The sequence below is a fragment of the Alexandromys fortis genome, unplaced genomic scaffold (genome assembly GCF_014885135.2).
Source record: "Alexandromys fortis isolate MF-2015 unplaced genomic scaffold, M_Fortis_MF-2015_v1.1 scaffold_134, whole genome shotgun sequence".
Classification (NCBI taxonomy): domain Eukaryota; kingdom Metazoa; phylum Chordata; class Mammalia; order Rodentia; family Cricetidae; genus Alexandromys; species Alexandromys fortis.
Window position 1 is genome coordinate 1,847,469 of NW_026068007.1, and position 19,415 is coordinate 1,866,883.

Here is a 19,415-nt window from a genome sequence, read left to right on the forward strand (position 1 = left end):
ATGCATAAGATAATAAAAGTTAATACATCAGATTTGGACAAAACAAAGAGAAGCAAAAGAGCCCAATGGGAGACAAAAGAAATAACTACTTGTTCAGCTTCCAGGAATCCCACAAAAACACTAAACTGGAAGCCATAATACATATGCAAAAGACCTGTAAGGGAAAAAAGAGAGAAGAAACAAATTTATATGTATATATATATATATATATGTGTATATATATATATATGTATATATACAAATTCCATCAAATCACATATTAGTAGGTTTGCCCCACAAACTTTGTACCACTGTTACCCTAGCATATCTTACAGGCAGAACATCATAGAAGATCAAAAGATTTGTGGCTGAGTTGGTGCTTTTGGAGAGAATTTTCGTGTATCAAAGATGCCATCTTTGGTTGTTTGGCCATTCTTGAGGGTGTAAGATAGGATCTAAAAGTGACTTTGATTTGTATTTCTCTGATGGCTAAAATTGTTGAACATTTCTTTATGAGTTTTGCAACCATCTTACTTTCTCTTTTGAGAATTATCTGTTTAGATCTGTACTCCATTTTTTAATGGAGTTATTTGTTTTATATCTAGTTTTTTGAGTTCTTTATATATTTTAGACATTAGCTCACTATCAGATGTGTAGTTGGTCAAAAATCTTTTCCCATTTTGTAGGCTGCCACTTAGTCTGAATGATGGTGTCTTTTGCCATGCAGAAGCTGCTCAGTTCCGTGAGGTCTTATTAGTTGTTGATCTAGTGCCTGTGCTAACTGTTCTCTTCATAAAGTCTTTCTCTGTGACAATGAGTGTAAGGCTATCCCCAGCTTTCTATAAACTATCCTGTTTGATCAGCAACATTTGTTGAAGATGCTGCCTTTTCCCCAGTGTGTGTTTCTGGCTTCATTATCAAAGATCAGTTGTCTACAGGTGTGTGGATTTATGTCTGGGTATTCATTTCTATTCCATTGATCAACATGTGGGGTTTTGTACCAGTACCATGCTGTTTTTATTACTATAATTCTGTAGTACAAGCTGAAATCAGAGATGCTAATATATTTAGCCGTTCTTCTATTACTTGAGATTTTTTTTAGCTATCCTAGTTTTGCTGTTGTTTTGTTTAGTGTGCATGTGTGTGTATATGTTTCTATATTAGTCTAAAAACTGTCCTTTCAAGATCTGTGAGGAAACTGTTGGAATTTCAATGAGGATGCATTGAATCTGTAGATAGTTTTTGGTAGGGTAGCCATTCTTACTATATTAATTCTACTGACACATGAGCATGGGAGATCTCTCCATCTTCTGATATCTTTTCTTCTGTTTCTTTCTTCATTGTCTTTAAGTTTTTCTCTTTCACTCTCTTGGATAGATTTACCCCAAGATATTTTATGTTATTTGAGGCTATTGTGAAAGGTGGTGTTGCCCTGGTTTCTTTTTCAGTCTGTTTGCCATTTATATGGGAGGGTTATTGACTTTTGTGAGCTAATTTTGTATCTAGCAAGTTTGTTGAAAGTGCTTATCATTTGTAAGAGTTTCCCAGTGGAATTTTTAGGGATACTCTGCATAATATCATATCACCTTCAAATAAAGACTCTTTGACTGCTTCCTTTATAACTTATGTCCCCTTAATTTCCTTGAGAAGATCAGTTGCCTACTTGCTCTAGCTAAGATTTCTAGTACTGTATTGAATAGCTGTGGAGAGTGTCTTGTTCCTGGTTTTACTGGAATTGAATTGAGTTTCTCTTCATTTAAGTTGATATTGACTATGTGCTGGCTGTACTCTGCACTTATGATGCTGAGGTAAGTCTCTTGTATCCCTAAACTCTTCACGGTTTTATTATGGTGTTGAATTTTGTCAAAGGCCTTTTCTACATCTAATGATATGAGCATGAGGCTTTTATCTTGCAATTAGTTTACATGGTGGATCACATTTACTGATTTATGTATGTTGAACCATTTCTGCCTCTCTGGAATGAAGCCTACTGGATCATGGTGTATGATCATTTTTTTATGTTATTGGATTCAGTTTGCCAGTACTTTTGTTGCAGGAGGAGGCCACTTGTTCATCCTGGCCGCCCAGAGCCAAAATAATCACAGAAGCTGTATTCATTAAATCAGTGCTTGGCCCATTAGCTCTAGCTTCGTATTGGTTAACTCTTACGTCTTAGTTAAACCCAACTCCATTAATCTGTCCATCACCATGAGGTTGTGGCCTACCAGTAAAGTTCCAGCACATCTATCACTGGTGGTGAATTCATGGCAGCTCTGACTCTGCCCTCCTTATCCCAGCATTCAGTTCGATCCTATTAACAGGCCAAGGCAGTTTCTTTATTCATTAACCAAGAAAAGCAATACATAGACAGAAGGACCTCCCAAACCATTTCCTCTCCTTCCCTGCAACATACATTATTGAGAACTTATGCATCTACTTTCATAAGGGAAATTGGCCTAAAATTTGCTTTCTTTGTTGGGTATTTATGTGGTTTTGATTTCAGAGTGATTGTGCCTTCATCAAAGGAATTGGGTAATGTTCCCTCTGTTTCTTTTAGGTGGGATAATTTGAGGAGTATTGGCATTATCTCTTCTATGAAAGTCTGGTAGAATTCTTGGCTAAAAGAATCTGACCCTAGACTTTTATTAGTTGGGAGACATTTTAGTATCCTTCTGTTTCACTAGGGGTTATAGGTATGTTTAAATTGTTCATCCACTCTTGACTTGACTTTCTCTAAGTGATATGTATTGAGAAAATTATAGACTTCTGCTAGATTTTCCAACTGGAGGAGTACAAGTTTTTAAAGTATGTCTTGATGGCTCTCTGGATTTCCTCAGTGTCTATTATGTCCTTCTGTTCATTTCTAATTTTGTCAACTTGTTATTCTCTCTCTGCCTTTTAGTTAATTTGGTTAAGGGTTTGTCAATTGTGATTTTCTCAAAGAACTAACTCTTTGTTTCATTGATTCTTTGTATTAGTTTTGTTGTTGTTGTTTCTATTTTATTGATTTCACCAGAGTTATTTATTGTTTTCAACTCCTTTTGAGGGTCATTTCTTCTTTTTGTTCTAGAACCTTCAGGTGTGCTGTTAAGTTACTAGTATAAGGTCTCTTTAACTTTTAATGTATACACTTGCCTCTTTGAACCACCTTCATTATGTCCCTTAAGTTTGGGTTATGTTATATATTGATTTTCATTCCGTTCTAGAAATTTGTTGTGGGGGGGGCTGCTTGTTTGTCCTGGCAGCCTGGCTAATTTAGCCCAGAAATAACTACACAGAAACTGTCAAGCCCTCTCAGCTTTTGGGTGGATTTAGTTGGCCATGTGGGCGCCAATTGTGGAAGGACACTTAAAAGAAATCGCACACTTGCTCAGAATTGAGAAGTAGATGGTTATTTATTTAGGGGTAAACTCACAAATCAGAATCCTCTGCTTGAATGGAGAACAGAGACTGAATCCAGCAACCATAAAGAGTGGCCAGAAAAGAGGGTAGACGTAGACTTTGCATCAGCATATATAGTATAAGAGGCCACACCCCAGTAGGTAGGTAACCACAAGCTGTAAGATTTTCTACAGCAGAAAGTCTTTAATTTCTAATTTCTTTCTTGATCAACTTTTCATTCAGTAGTGAGATGTTGAGTTTCTAAGCATTTTGATGTTATTTGTTTCTGCTGTTACTGGTATCCAGCTTTAATATGTGGTGGCTAGATAGGGTACAGGGTGTTATTTTGATTTTCTTGTATCTGTTGAGACTTTGTTTGTAACATCTGTCCAGGCCCTTGTGGCTTTGTGAGTCTCTGTTGAGAAGTCAGGTATAATTCTAGCCTTTGGTGTTACTTGGTCTTTTCTCTCAAAGGTTTTGTGTTCTGTACACTTAGAGTTTTAACTATTATGTGCCAAGGGACTTACTTTTCTGGTCCAGTCTATTTGGTGTTCAGTACCCTTCTTGTACCTTATAGGCAGCTGATTTTTTAGCTTAGGAGAGTTATTTTCTATGATTTTGTTGATAATATTTTCCATACCTTCACTTTGGGTTTCTTCTCCTTTCAGTAATTATATTATTTTAGATTTGGTCTTTTCTGTAGTGTCCCAGATTTCCTCGACATTTTGTGCAGGAGTTTCTGGGATTTAACATTTTCTTTGACCACAGTATCCATTTCCTCTACAGTATCGTCAATGACTGAAATTCTCTCTTCCATATCTTTTATTCTGTTATCAAGACTTGCCTCTGAAGTTCCTGTTTGAGTTCTTAAATTTTTTAATTTCAGATTTCTCTAGTTTGACTTTTCTTTATTGATTCTGTTTCTACTTTCATGTCTTGATCTGTTTTATTCATTTCTGTTTACTTCTTGTGTGTTCATAGATCTCTCTAAAGGATTTATTCATTTCCTCTTTAGGGACCTCTGTTATATTCATAAAGTCTATTTTAAGGTCTTTGTCTTATGATTCAGCTATGTTGCAATACTCAGGGGCTGCTGTAAGGGTGGCTGGGCTCTAGCAGAGATATATTTTCCTGGCTGTTATTGATTGTGGTTTTATACTGGTGTCTAGGCATGTGGGTTTTGGAAGATTGTAATTCCAGAAGCAGATGTTTGTTTTCTTCTTTGCTGGGTAAGCATTTTGTGTTTTGATTTCTTTTGTATTCTGGTTCTTTGAAGAGTGTTTTATGGCAGGAAATTCTTCTGGGATTTTGATAAGTCTGACTACTGGGGGTAAAATGTGTTTCTAGACTAGGGAGCTGACACTTAGGAATGGGGGTGGTCTAGGAGGAAGCGCTAAGGAGTCCACAGGCGTCCACAGGATGTAGTAAAGCAGGGCATTCCACCAGGATCTATCTATTTCCCTGGGAATAGAGACAAAGATGGATAGAGGCCACAGCAGGTGGTTTGCTGCACAACTGGCACTAAGACTCATGGGTTTGATTTGGAGGACTGGGAGGTAAACAGCTGCAGGTAGGCTATTTGCTTCCCTGGCCAGTTTGAGTTTCGGTATTCAAATATTCCACAAGGCCTTTCTGAAGTCAAACAGACACACACATTATTACACAAATTCTTCTATATTGATCTAACATTTGTATCAATTGGTCTTTATTAAGATGGAATTTTTATTATAATAAAGCCACATTTAAAAGTTCAATTTAATTTTTTTTTTCATCTAGCACTTTTTTGAAGACCCTGAAGGAAAGATTGAATTACCACCATCCTTGAAAATCTTTTCCTGGAAACGTCCACAAGATTTTATATTCAGCCGAGTAAGAATTGTTTTCACTATTGAATGAAATACTTATTACCTACAAGGATAGAATATCTTTGTAACCAAAGTTTGCATTCTTCAAGTAATTTACAGTGTTTCTCCTGTGATTTACAGCAAAATAGTAACTGCTTTTTAGCTTCTAACTCAGAAATTAATATTTGTCAGTATATTTTAATAATTCCTTTGCTGTTGGGACTATGGAGATGGCTCGGCAGGTCAGATACATTCTGTGCAAGCATGAAGGTATGGGTTCAATTCCCAGAACCCATTTTAAAAAGCCAGATGTGGCAGCATCAGCTTGTAAACACAGCACTGAAGAGCGAGACACAGGCTAATCTCTGAGGCTCACTCGCCAACCCGCTTAGCTGATTAAGTGCATTTAAGCTAAAGGTAAAACTCTGACCCAAAACTCAGAAAGTGACTGAGGGCTCTCTTCTCTCCACACATCCCACCCAGGTGTCGCAGCACACATACATGGACATGCACATTCTTGTATAGATTTGAAAGAGATTACTACATTTTGATCTACAGGCTTCATTTTCCCATTTCTATCCAAAATGTCAAATTGTAGCCAAACATGTTATTTGTTATTTCTGACTAGCTGATTTGTTCCACTCCGCATCTCAGTGTGAAATCCCAGGGGCGTGAAGGTCTCTTTCCCCCAGTGTTTATTAGAATTAATTTTCCAGTCCAAGAGATTTGCACATGGGTTCCCATATTCCAGGAATCCTCCAAGCATCTTCCAAAGCCTGTCTCTGTTTCTAGACTCCATGCTCAGTCAGTTGAATCATACATTTGCGGAGACACCTTCGTTTCAAACAGCTCTCACACACTTCAGAACTCTATAAGCTTTGGTCTAACACATTAATAGCCACATTAATTTGAGTGTAGTTCTTGTCTGCAGGGTTTTAATTATCTCTAATGTTTTTTCCCTTGCTGAATTTCTTACTGTTTTCATTGAATGAATGGGACACCAGTAGGGCAAATTAATTAGTACCAGTCACATAGCTTGTAATGGAGCCGATTCTTGTATGCATTTGTAGTCTTTGGAGCCTGTTTCCACACAGTGTAGTTAGCCTTCATCAGTGCTGGTATGAATGCAGGCAAATGTAAGTCAGTTCTTTTACTGACTGAAAACAAAGCTGCATCTACAGCCTAAGTGATTCACTGAAGCCACAGGGTCTTTCGAAGGCTTCCTTGTAAGATGTTTCAAATAAATCCATTGTGCACAAAACAAGCTTCTGAATCAATTTTAATTTCGAGCAACACTGACATGAATATAAATTTTCTGCCGTTCACATAATGCACTTGACATTGATAGGTATTTTAATAAATCTTATTCTGTTTACTGTAAATTCATCATAGATGGTCCATGTAAAAATGGTTTTATAAATTGAATAAATAAATGTTTTAAGAACACTTTCCTCTACTTTTTAATAAATGGTGGGTCTGAGATACATCTGTACTAAAAATCAATTCAGTCTTCCCTGTTAACCTCTCCATCTCTAGGGATCATAGCCCGACATCAGCCTGCACATGGCTACTGCTCCTCCACAAAGGTTCCGCTCTTAAGGGGTCATCCTAGAGTGGGGCCCAGAGCTTCCAGAAGCGAAAGTCCAACTACAGATATACACAGAGTAGGGGCTTCAAGATTTCATGTATAGACTCACAATAAGAATCACTAAGTATACTCGTAAGTAAGGCTAAAGCAAACAGAAACAATTCCATCAAATAATGACATTCTTATATGAGATTTGGTCTATGACATCTTCCTTCCCTCCCACTGTTTCATGAAGCTAACCTCATTTTTTTCCTTTTCTTTTTTAAAGTGCAGCATTTCACCCTTCCATTTCCTTTCACCAAATTCTTCCACACACCTCTCTTTTTAATAGTTGCTGTTATATGCATATATGGATGTGTAGGTACATGCTTATTCCTAAATAGCCTACTGAGTCTGTATTATGTTGCTCCTATGTATGCTTTTCAGTGAAATTCTTTAAAGAAAGGCCAGGTTGCCATGACCCCACTTCCTCCCCTCGGGAGCCACATTTGCCTGTAAACAAACGCCTGGTCAGCACTCTTGGTTTCAGGGATTTTTTTCACCACAACACCAAAAAGGGGTCCCCTTTCCTGCTGAGAAGGGGTCCTGATGCTCAGACAAATAGTTTGATTCCTCTGGAGGAATGGCCTTGTGTGCTGCTTGCCGAGATCAGGGTTTTTATTGTAAACGCTGTGCACCTGCTGTGATGGAATCTCAGCCTTCGACTTTGAAGGCCCTACCCTGCTTGTCTCACTGCGAGAGCCTTTCCAGTCTGATAGAAGACTCAATGTATTTGCTCTTGGCTTAATAAAGTGTGGCGATCTGGAATGTTATGGAGTAGATTTTAACATTCTGGACTTTTGGTGTTAGATTAGCAATTTGTGTGCTCTTCCCTGGAGACTATTTCGCCCACAAAACTGTATTGGAATAAGTTAGGTTTCTTTTACTTAAAAAAAAAAAAAACTAAATAAATATCTATGTCTACATTTTTCATTTCAGCCTCCTGTAGTTGTGAAAAATGAAATCATGTTTGACTTGTTTTCACCAAATGAACATTTGCTCTGCAGCGAGGTAGGTGGGGCCGCAGGGCCCACTACTCCATTGAAGAATGTCTTCCAGGCCTGCCTACATAAATACTTCCTGGACAGCCATTGGCAGCTCCCTCTTGTCCAGCTTTAAGTCACGAATTTTGTGGGGTTTTTATATTTTATTTTTCCAACTTCTTTGAAGTATAGCTATCAATTAAAAATTGTATTTATTTATGATTTTATAGGATGTAATTTTAGTGATTCAATGCATATAGACTATATAAATGTGTATATATATACCACATCACATATATACACTCTGCTAACTCAAGGACAATGTTAACCATTTTAGGACTTTTAATTTCTATTGTTGCCCTATCTTATGGAAACAAAATCAAGATATGATATTTTTTTCTGTATCTCAGAAATCAAAATTATATATATGTATACACACACTAAATGCAAAATTATTGCTCTTAGATACATATTTTTGTCATATTTCACCTAAAACTTCAGTACTCACCATTTAAAAATCAACCTATCAATAGTAGTAGCTTTCGTTGTTTTGTGTTCAGCTTATGAGGTGGATTATCAGTGAAATCTACGCCGTGTGGAAGATCTTCAATGGAGGGATTCTGCACAATTACAATAAAGGAAATTCAGGAGAGCCTCCTACACTGCTCTGGAAGCCCTGGGAACACATATACTCTCTCTGCAAGGCGGTGAAGGGCCACATGCCTTTGTTTAACAGCTATGGGAAGTATGTCGTGAAGCTTTACTGGATGGTAAGTCCTTCAAGCTGCCGTGCATCTGTCCTTCCTGTTAAGAAACAAGAATTAAATACAACAAACAAACAAACAAAAACCCTCTGTATTTAGTGCACTTAGGCAATCTCAAATTTTCTGTAGGAAGGTTTGCCTTCTATGGGATACGGTAGGAGTGGGACTGGACAGCCAGACTAAACGTGGAGTTCGTGATTTCCAATGGTTCTTCATGGATCTCAGCCGAAGAGCAGCTTGCAGGGGTGCTGCTCAGCGAGGAAGCCCTGAAACTCAGCGATTTCCACATGGGTTGTTTGTACCAGCGTGCTACACGTTAATGGCTACTTATTTTTTCCAGTTGATAGAAGAAGTCTGTCGTTTCTCAGCGAGGGAAGAACTTCTACCTCTTTCTAAGCAACCCCAAGCTGGGAGGGTCGATCTACACCACTGTGTGCGCATGACCAGAGTGAATACTTTCTGACAAGATATTCCCCCATCCTCTTCTCATCCATTTCTAGACACAAACCATTTACGTTTTGATTTTGAAAATTCTCTTCCAGTTCTCATGCAGTACTCATACTTGTCCATCCTTTGCTTCACCCTGCAAAGAGTTGGAAAACATGATCCTAAGGAGACTGCTTGGCTCCCTTCTGCTGACCAGCATGAGGCACGGCAGACACGATTTTGCACCCCATTGCTGTCCCTGTCCTTTGTCCTCTCCTCTCTGCTATGATGCTTGATTTTCAATCCCAGAAGGACTTCATTTCCCTGCCTTGTTACAGAGATTCCCTTCCTCCTTCTCAGGGGTTTCTCAGAGCCCTTTCCCACATGACTTCTTGAAGGCAACCCATTTCCTGGGGGCCTCTAATATTGAAGATTCTGATTTTTTTCAAAGCCGTCTTTAGTGATACAGGCCAGTCATCCCCCAGACTCAAGAGGCTAAAGCAGGAGGGACTGAAATTCAAGGCCTGTCTGGGCTACGGTTTAGGTTCAAGGCTAGTGTGGGCAATTTCTCAAAATAAAAAGTTAAACAAAGAAACAAATAAAAACCCTGAGTAAGCGTATGGCTAAACGTGCTTGACGAACTGTAAAGTTCTGGGTCCGAGCCCCAGTACTGGAACATCAAGGAACTAATTAATTGTGATTTCCACACCAGAGTATTATTTCTCAACAAAGTGTTCACACCATGCAGCCTGGATTCTCAGCTAGCTGTACAATGTTCCTTGACATCAGCCAGAGAGAAAACGTACCGATTGCACTGAGAACAGTGCGTAAAGGCGAGAGATTGGTTTTCTCTTCCATCTGGTTATAATGACAGGATGCAGGGACACACCACATCTTTCCAAGTACTTTCCAATTTTTGTGCTGTTTTGGCTCCCAAGAGGAGAGAAGGAAGCAATTTAGCTATTGTTTCCCACTTGCAATACAGCGTGTAGTAGGCAGCCGCCCTCTGCCTCGGTGCTTTCATTTCCCTCGGATAAGCAGAAAACACACACATGGAGGCCAATAATCCCCCTCAGTTGTTATCAGTGTACTTATGTGAAAACGTTTTCAATTTTATTCTTCACTGAGATTTATTGGTTCGTTCACACTATCTAATTTAGAGTTTCTAGAGGTACAGCAAATCTCCAGCACAAACATTTGGGGACTTCACACCCCTGCTTCCCATGCCCCACCCCTCTCCTGGACCAACCAGCTGAATCCACCTGGGAGCAGAGGCAGCAATATTGTTCTGTTTTCTGCTACATTGTTTTTGAGACTGTGTCTCATTGCACTGGCTGGCCTTGAACTCACTATGTAGGATGGCCTTGGATTGTCTTGTCCTCATCTCCCATCTGCTGAGATAGCTGTATCTGCCACCAAGCAACACTTGCAACCCTGCTTTTAAAATAAGTTCTCAATGATATTTTTATTAATTAAATTCAATAAACAGTGCATTCAAGATATTAAACAATGAGCTGGGCAGTGGTGGTGCAGGCGCATGACTTTAATCCCAGCACTTGGCAAAGAGAGGCAGGCGGGTCTCTATGAGCTTGAAGCCAGCCTATTCTACAGAGTGAGTTCCAAAATGGGTTAAAAAATATTATTGAACAATAATAACAATTTTTTTATATTTCTTGGTTACTATATCCCCCCAAAGAAATGCAACATTTAAAGTTTATTATTACTATATATGCTTCTAATGGGAAAATTCAAATACTATTAATATAGTCAATATAGAAAATCAGAATTCGTTGTAATATTAGTATATTTAGACAAACACAGTCAAGGATTCGGATATTTTTTCCTGCATTTTCCTGTTTTTTTGTTTTTGTTTTTGTTTTTGAGTCAGGGTTTCTCTGTAGCTTTGGAGCTTATCCTGGAACTCACTCTGTAGAGCAGGCAGGCCTTGAACTCACAAAGATTTGCCTGTCTCTGCCTCCCACGTGCTGGGTTAAAGGCATGTGCCACCATCGCCCGGCTTCCTATGTGCTTTTCTGTTTTTGTTTTTGTTTTTGTTTTTTGAGACAGGGTTTCTCTGTGGTTTTGCAGCCTGTCCTGGAACTAGCTCTTATAGACCAGACTGGTCTCGAACTCACAGAGATCCGCCTGCCTCTGCTTCCCAAGTGCTGGGATTAAAGGCGTGTGCTGCCACCACCGCCCGGCTTCCTATGTTCTTATAAGCGTACATAGACATACTGTATACCATAATGCTCAAATGATGCAGTTCTAGAAACTGCCAACTCATTTAATCATGGGCATTTTCTATGATGATATATTCTTGTACATTCTATACACACTATCCTGTGGATATATGCAAATGTATGCAAATTTATATTAAATTTTCATTAATTAATGCTTAGGCTATGGCCAGCGTCTTACCTATACAAACAAGACTGCTCATGAATAGCCTTTTATGTAGGTCTTGTCCAATAGAATGGTGTTTTTTTTTCTCTAGTATTTCTGCAAGTGAAATTACTGTTATGAGTGTGAAAATGTTCATTTTGATGAGTATATTCAAATTACTCCTTTTAATTTGAGTTTAAAAGTCATTTATACTAGATAGAATCACAAATTAATTTTCCATTTTACTCTTTTTTACCCCTTTCGTTTTGAAATTTGTCTAACTCTTCTGACTTCCTGTGTTTCCTTGAGCTTTCTTTGGGATTCTGTTTCAATTTTTCTGTCTTATTTTTGTTGTTGTTGTTTCTGCATATACTCAGTATATATTTCCAGATATTAAAATATACACACAAAGCTTTACATAGCCCTTAATATCAAACAAAGAAGACCATGCCATGATGGGCCAGCAAGCAGAGAAAGGGAATCTTGTCTTTGGTTGGCTTCCCTCTTCCCTCTCTTTGATGCTACTCAGACCCCCCCATTTACTACCACCTACATGAGGGTGGGTCTGGTCATTCATCTTCTTTGGAAGCATCCTCTTTAATACATTCACAGGAATGCCTAACTAAATTCCCAGGTGACTCTAAGTCTAGATGTGTTGACAATGGAGGTCAATGATCACAGGGGACACCTCTTTAGAGGTAGATTTAAAAATTTTTTGAAAATGAGATTTTTGAAGAAATGATAGGGTGCTAATAAAAATTTAAATATTTAATATATGATTTACATAAATAGTAAAATAGCTAAGCCAAAAATCATTTAGCATTCAATGAGGAGTTCTTAAATTCTATTTTCACATACTTATATTTATTTAAACTTCTATAATAAAATACTATATACCTTGATATGCAGTGTAACTTACCAACAACAGAAATTGCTGAAAATCCAAGTAACCAGATGATTGTATAACCTCATATGACACAAGAGAACTCAAATCTTTATTAATTTATAAGGACACAAGTAGTTTTATGAACCCACAACCCTTATAATTTAATCGCCAAGGCCTCACCCCAGTACTAACGTATTGACTGTTAAAATTTCAACATACTTTTTGAAGGCAAAATAACCATCTATAGAAATTACCTATGTATACACAAATAGTAGAAATGATTGAGGAAGGGGTCAGCCAAAGTATAATATCAGTGAACCAAAATATTAACAGGAGGACAAGTAGAATGTAGTCAAATTATACTTCAAAAATATACACAAAACTGAATGTTCATCCTGTGATATAATAGACTTTTCATGCAATAGTCTTTCTGAAATATAATTGCATACACTGTAATGTGCACAGTTCAATAATCAAAGCATTCTAAGTTGAAACTATCTCTGCACATCTGAAAAGAGAAGGTACTGTTGAGCTGCTTTAAAATAATTACTGAGGATAGTTTAAAATTCTTCTTTCATGGGAATCCAGCTGGCCATTTGGAAACATGGTTTGCAATCAAAGTGTGGGAGGGGATCTACCGCTGTTCTTTCTTTATTGTGGCAAAATATGCCAACTCGACACGCTGTTTTAACCATTTAAGGGTAAAATTAAGTTGGCATCAAGCATTTTCACAGTTTGTGAACACTGTCACTACTTATTGTCTGAGATTCCCATCATCTGAAGCAGAGACTTTGTACTCACTAAATGATGACTTCACACTGCTCCCCACTGTGCTGCTTGGTGACCGCTTTCTATCCCCACGAGTGCCCTAATTTCATCTCTGTGTTTGTAATAATTTATACTGGCAGAGAGCAATATAGGGGAGAATGGTTTATTTGACTTGCAAATTTTACAGATTATAGTTTGTCGTTGCATGGAAGCTAAACAGGAACTCACAGCAGCAAGTTACATCGTATCCATATAGCCAAGAAATGAAAGAAAGAAAGGAAAGAAAGAAAGAAAGAAAGAAAGAAAGAAAGAAAGAAAGAAAGAAAGAAAGGAAAGAAAGAAAGAGAAAGAGAAAGAAAGAAAGAGAAAGAGAAAGAGAAGGAAGGAAGGAAGGAAGGAAGGAAGGAAGGAAGGAAGGAAGGAAGGAAGGAAGGAAGGAAGGAATAAATATGTAGATACTTTGGTTCAGCTAGCTTTCTCTGTGCATAGTTCATGGTTCGAAACACAGAATGGTACCGCCACTTTATCTGGCAGTAAAAGTTCCCCACAGGCCAGCTTGATTTTGACCGTCCCTCGCTGACACCCGCTTTCCAGGTAGTTCTAGGCTGTGTCAAGTTGACAGCTAAAATTAGAACTGTGACTGAAATGTAAAATGAGCAAAAATGAATAAACAAACAAATGAATTTTCAAACAAAAAATTAGCCATCACAGTAAGCCTGCCTTTTTTGTCTTCTTGTATCTACCTTATTTCTCTGTGAATTTATTGTTGTTATTTCACTTAAAGTTACATTAGTGGAGATGGGGTGCCTTTAATCTATAACATTTAACCTTTAACTCTGTCTTACCCTTCTCCATCTATGGAGGAAGAAAGAGACAGATACAAACTACTACATAAGTTAATATTGAACTCAGAGTTAGGAGCGCCATATAAGAAAAGTATTTCACTTTCTCATGATTTCCCTCTAGAAAAATGAGTTGCATTTTTCCTCTTGTCCTAGAGTGTTTTGAATATACTATGTTTTATATTATTCATATATACTCATATATAAAATAATATAACAATATAATAATAAAAACGAATATACACACATATATTATTAATAAATATCATTTATATATTATACACACACACACACACACACACACACACACACACATATATATATATATATATATATATAGGCTTTCTCTACAAGACCATAAGTATTTAATGGCAATAGCATCATGCCACTATGACTATTATGGGGCTCACAATGCCTGATGTTACTATTGAAAATATTTGTTAACACGAGAATGAATTCATAAGAATCTAGGCATGTAAGCTAAAACAAAAACAATTATAATTTGAGCTTGCTTGTTTCATGCTTTTAATTATGAAATGAAGAGCTTTTATTTAAGCATATAATGGTTTGATTAAAGAAATCATTAATTTATTTCATGTTGAAAATTAGATCATTAACTAGGAGTACTGAAAATATGGGATTGGAAGTCTATGATTAGTAAGTACGTTTCTGGATAAGTAATAAGTATTAAAGTGATAGTGAAAGGATTTGTACTGTGAGTAAGCATAGTATATTATGTGCAATCTTATTTCTGGTTGAATCATGTCTTCAGTTTGTTATTTGATATTTATTTACTTTGCAATATGCTTATAAGACCTCTAATATAAGGAACAGTATTGATATCACTATAATTATACTATTATAATTTATTTCAAAAGTAGTCAACCAGATTAGTTCTGGAACCTGTATCTTAGCTTTCTAACATAAGATGTTAACACCAGGTGTTTGTTTGTGTAACAAAAATGAGCAGAAATATGTAGTAATGTCTGAGGGGGAGAACACTGTAAAGCACTGATGACATTACCTGTGACATTGCATTGCTTTCTTCTCATGTTTAGGGTTGCTGGAGAAAGATAACTATTGATGACTTTTTTCCATTTGATGAAGATAACAATCTCTTGCTTCCAACTACAACCTATGAGTTTGAACTCTGGCCAATGCTGCTGTCTAAAGCCATCATTAAGCTGGCAAATGTTGAGTATGTAATGAAAAACTATCTTGTATTTATATGAAAATAAAAGGGCACCTACATCCATGCTGAGAGCCTTTAACACTTTAATTCAAGGAATTTTTTTTCTTGTAATTATGTAAACTTCGAAGTATAAAAATTAAGGTGATCGATGCACTGGTTTGAAGTATTGGCTTAACTGGGTAAAGAACAAAATCATCCCAAGAAAGAAAAGAATAATCAAAAATTATTCTATTCTCAATGCTTCCTTACTAGGAATGGAAAGTATATCATGGAAAATATTTTATGCTAGTGAGGTAAATTGTTTATTAGGGGAAAATATTAAATCATCTAAATGATGAATAATATACACTAAGATCCAATTAATGATTTAGAATCTATATATGCAGCAATACTGTATAAACCTTAGAAAGATCTGAACTCATCAGAAGGATGCCAAAATAGGCTTCAGGCTTTTGTTCCCTTTAGCTCCTTGATAGCATCATGATGAAAACTCCTCCTTTACTTCAGTATGTTTGCAAAATGTGTTTATATTTATCTCTCTACAAGACTTTGCACTCAACATACAAGTCTGCCATGCCCTGACGGGCAGGTCTTTCTTCCATCTGGTCCTTTCGGGATAACGCAGAGTGATAACAGGGCTCAGATACCTGAGTAGATGCACTTGGCATCTGCACAACTCAGTGGGCCATCCTCTCTCTCGCTGCAGGAGCCTGATCCCATAACCTCCTGCAGTGTGCCATAGAAACTCCATTCTCCGCAGACCTCACCCTCCTCCTGTCCACCTGTGCTCAAAGCCCAGCCCCTCCCCTTCCCTCAGAAGCATTAGCAATACCATTGAGAAGTCAGGGCTGCTTTGTGTAGATAGCCCTTTGACTGGCCTTTCTTTTGTCTCTCAGGGCTACCTAACAAAACAGCCACCACTACTGCCAGCCTCCTCCTGATTTTTCTTGCCAGCTCTCAGTTTCTACTGATAATTTGTTTCACTCAGCTTTCGGTCCTCCATTTCAATGATTTTTTTGTAAAACTTTTGCCAAGATTTTTTTTGGGGGGGGCAGCTACATATTTCTAAGTATTTCTATTGGTGGCAGTTGTGTCTGTTTGTTTGGGGAAAAATAAGTATAATGCTCTTTATGTTCCTGAGAATTGGAGCTGAAAGGCTGGCGCAACATTGAATAGATGACCCGGATAGCTGCAGCAATACTTCATTTGCTGTAAAGCCCATGGTTCAGTGGAATTCATTAAGAACATGACTATTAATAGAGTTATTCTTTTAAAATGAATAAACAAGGCCAGCTTGAAAAGAAAAGACTAATAAGTAGAGTACATTTTTAGAGATTTCTAGTAGAAACTGCCTCAAATGATGTCCTTCATATTTTTCTGTAAATTCACCTCAGATTTGATTTTATATGTGAGGCTTAGCGTTCCACAGACAAACCTAATATATTGTAGTGATTTACATACCCATGTGGAATATGGAACAAAAAGAGCATCATTTCCATAAGGCTTACAAAAGTCACTCATAAAATGAAATTACCAGAGGCGTTTAGGGGAGACAGTGAACCACACACCAGATTTATGTTGTCTTTGAGAAATGTAGAGGCATCAGGATTCATAACCCATAAAATAAGCCAGTGTGAATCCATAAACAGTGGCTACACCACTGACAAGCTGTGAATTCTTTCAAATATAAGGATGTGTGTTGGTCATTCAGCTTCATTAGCACCATGCTTGGCACAGGGAAGACTGTGCCTTCACTTTGGGGTGGAAGAGGCTATGGTATTGCTCTACATATATGAATATACATGTAAACACACTAACTGCCCACAGAAATCACTCATAGGCAGACAGACCAAAGCAGAGCATGGCATTTGGCCAAAGACAACCTCCGACTATGTCATACTGCCAGGTCTACTCCTTTGCAGGATGGACAATGTATTTCTGTTTTCTCTTCCACTGGCAAAGTTTCACTAAGGACTCCTCATAGTTATCTTGGCATCTCCACATAATCTCTGCAATTGCGATGGTAAAACCTCTCCACTTTGAAGAGAACACATTCACACACAGCGCATAGAAATGAGTTTACAAAATTTTACACTATTTAATACGAGCATGTTTTATATTTAGGAAATTGATAGAAGAGCTTTTAAAGAAATAGTTCCTAGTATGTGACTCCCTTGTTAAAACAACAAAAATCATATATTCATGTTTTCAAAATTAATTTGAAAGCTTAGTATTGGGTCTACTTATGCCTTTTTGTAAACAAATTAAAAGCATCTGGCTTGTGAGATAGCATTCTATTACTCTGTGATGTGCAGCGGGTATGATCCCCTACATTGATTACCATGATGCTGTGTAGAGTGTTTCCTAGTCTTTATTTACTGCTGCGTGTTTCTAATCGTTGATAACTATAGCACCATGCATTTCCTTTCAGCATCCATGTAGCTCAGAGGCGAGAGCTGGGAGAATTTACAGTTATCCATGCGCTTACTGGATGGTTGCCTGAAGTCATTCCTCTTCAGTAGGTTTTTATTTTTTCTTAAAGAAACATTTACTCATTATTTGTTTCTTTGTTTATTGGGGGTGGTTATGGAGTGGTGTGCCAAGGTATATATGTGGATGTCAGAAGAGAGCGTGAGGGCTCCAGGGCTTAAATTAGGTCATCAGGCCTAGCAGCAAACATCTTTTGCCTAATGAGCTATCTTATCAACCCCTCTCCACTAGGTCTAAAGACTAAGTTTCTCATATAATTTTTTTTTCGTTCTTTCCAACATTTCTTTATAATATTCTTTAAGAACATTACAAGAACGGTTATGTTTTTACAAAATGTTTGGTAGCATAGCATTTTATAGTTTTTAAAATTCCTGGGAGTTTTAGGGTAAATTATTCCTTCTTATAAAGCAGACTAACTCACAAGATTCTCTGTTGAATCAAGGAAAGACTAATTATAAATCAAGCAATCGAGCAAAATATGTTTGTGTTTTTCTACCTGCAAGACTCATGTACCCAGTACACAGAAGGCCAGTCTGCCATGTTGTACAGACAAGCCTTTCTTCAGTTCTAGTCTTTATAGTGCAACTCAAAATGCCAGTGAGGCTCAGATGCTGGGGTCGACGTACATGACAACTATGCAGCAATGCTCTATGGGAATATCCTCACATATGCTGCAAAAGTCTGATCCCTTACCTTCCTGCAGTGTGTCACAGCAGCTCTGTCCTCCAATTCACCCTCCTGCTTTAGCAGTCCCTGTCAGTCCTGTGCTCAAAGCTCAGCCCTCCCCACCTGCTGAAGGAAGTGTAGCTTTTTGTTAGGTATCTTCACACATACAGGGAGACTCCAGGTACTTAAATAGATAGCTCTGAACTGAAGCTCCTACAGCATCTTCAGGAAAAAAACATGTATTGTTAGGGAAATGTCAGGACAAGGGGAAAAGACCTGAGTTGCTTCAGGTGGCTATCTTGGGAAGGCAAATAGGTATCCTGAGAGTACAGATTAACACAGCTTTCCCTGTAGGTCCCACTCAGTCCACAGTTGTCTTCAGTGGTCATTTTTTTGCCTGCTGTGCTTGGCACAGTGACACCAAATAGTGTGTGTCCTTAACCAGTGTCTGGGAGTTGGGTTAGTAATTTGTAAAGTGTTTCAAAGGCTTCCTAGAAATGTATAAACAATTCTTTAGGCTCTCAAAGCAGAAGCATGTAGCTTACTTGCCTCATCCCCGGACTCCAAAGGATTCATTGAAATTAATGTTGTTGACTAGTGTGGGAAAATCAACTCAGAACAGACAGAATAACAAGGAAGTAGGATAGATATGAATAATCCCAGAAAAGTGTGTGATTGTGTAAAACTGTACTATATGCTAGGGAATTGTAGAGGACCAATGGCATACTGATCAGGGAGGTGCTTCATAGTTAAAGGCCTTTGATACTATCTTAAAAATTCTTCCACATCTTCAGAGAGTGAGGATATAACTGGAAAATTTTAATCAGGAGGATGCCTTTGTGTGCATATGGTATTTATACATGGATAATAAACATACACATTTAAAGTATATGTATATCTATGTATTTATATATGCATATATAGCATATGCATGTATATCATATAGACACACACACACATATATATATAAATATATATATATATATATTTCACCTGCCATGATTTTAGCATGCCTGTCTTCTCTGCCAAACCCCAGTGATGCACTAATTTTGGTCTCTTTATCATCAAAGACTGACAATAGTAGGAATGCATTAAAAGCATGGTCAATGAATGGTATTGCTAAATAAAGTTGAGGTAGAAAATGAAATTAGTCTAATAAACTAAGAAGTTAACCAGTCTGTTACT

The 19,415-nt window shown here is 37.6% G+C and overlaps 1 protein-coding gene across 9 annotated transcripts in view; it reads left to right on the plus strand.

Moving 5' to 3' along the window:
• The window catches only part of Adgb (androglobin), a 113,031-nt gene that overhangs the window by 17,110 nt on the left and 76,506 nt on the right, over positions 1-19,415 (plus strand). For 8 of the 9 annotated variants that reach the window (XM_050161643.1, XM_050161642.1, XM_050161649.1 and 5 more), the window contains exons 3-7: positions 5,137-5,229; positions 7,771-7,842; positions 8,375-8,584; positions 14,941-15,080; positions 17,506-17,592. In XM_050161643.1, the coding sequence (XP_050017600.1) occupies positions 5,137-5,229; positions 7,771-7,842; positions 8,375-8,584; positions 14,941-15,080; positions 17,506-17,592 (602 nt within the window). Of the gene's footprint in view, positions 1-4,465; positions 4,590-5,136; positions 5,230-7,770; positions 7,843-8,374; positions 8,585-14,940; positions 15,081-17,505; positions 17,593-19,415 lie in introns of those variants that run through there. The other variant, XM_050161650.1, reaches the window with a different exon arrangement.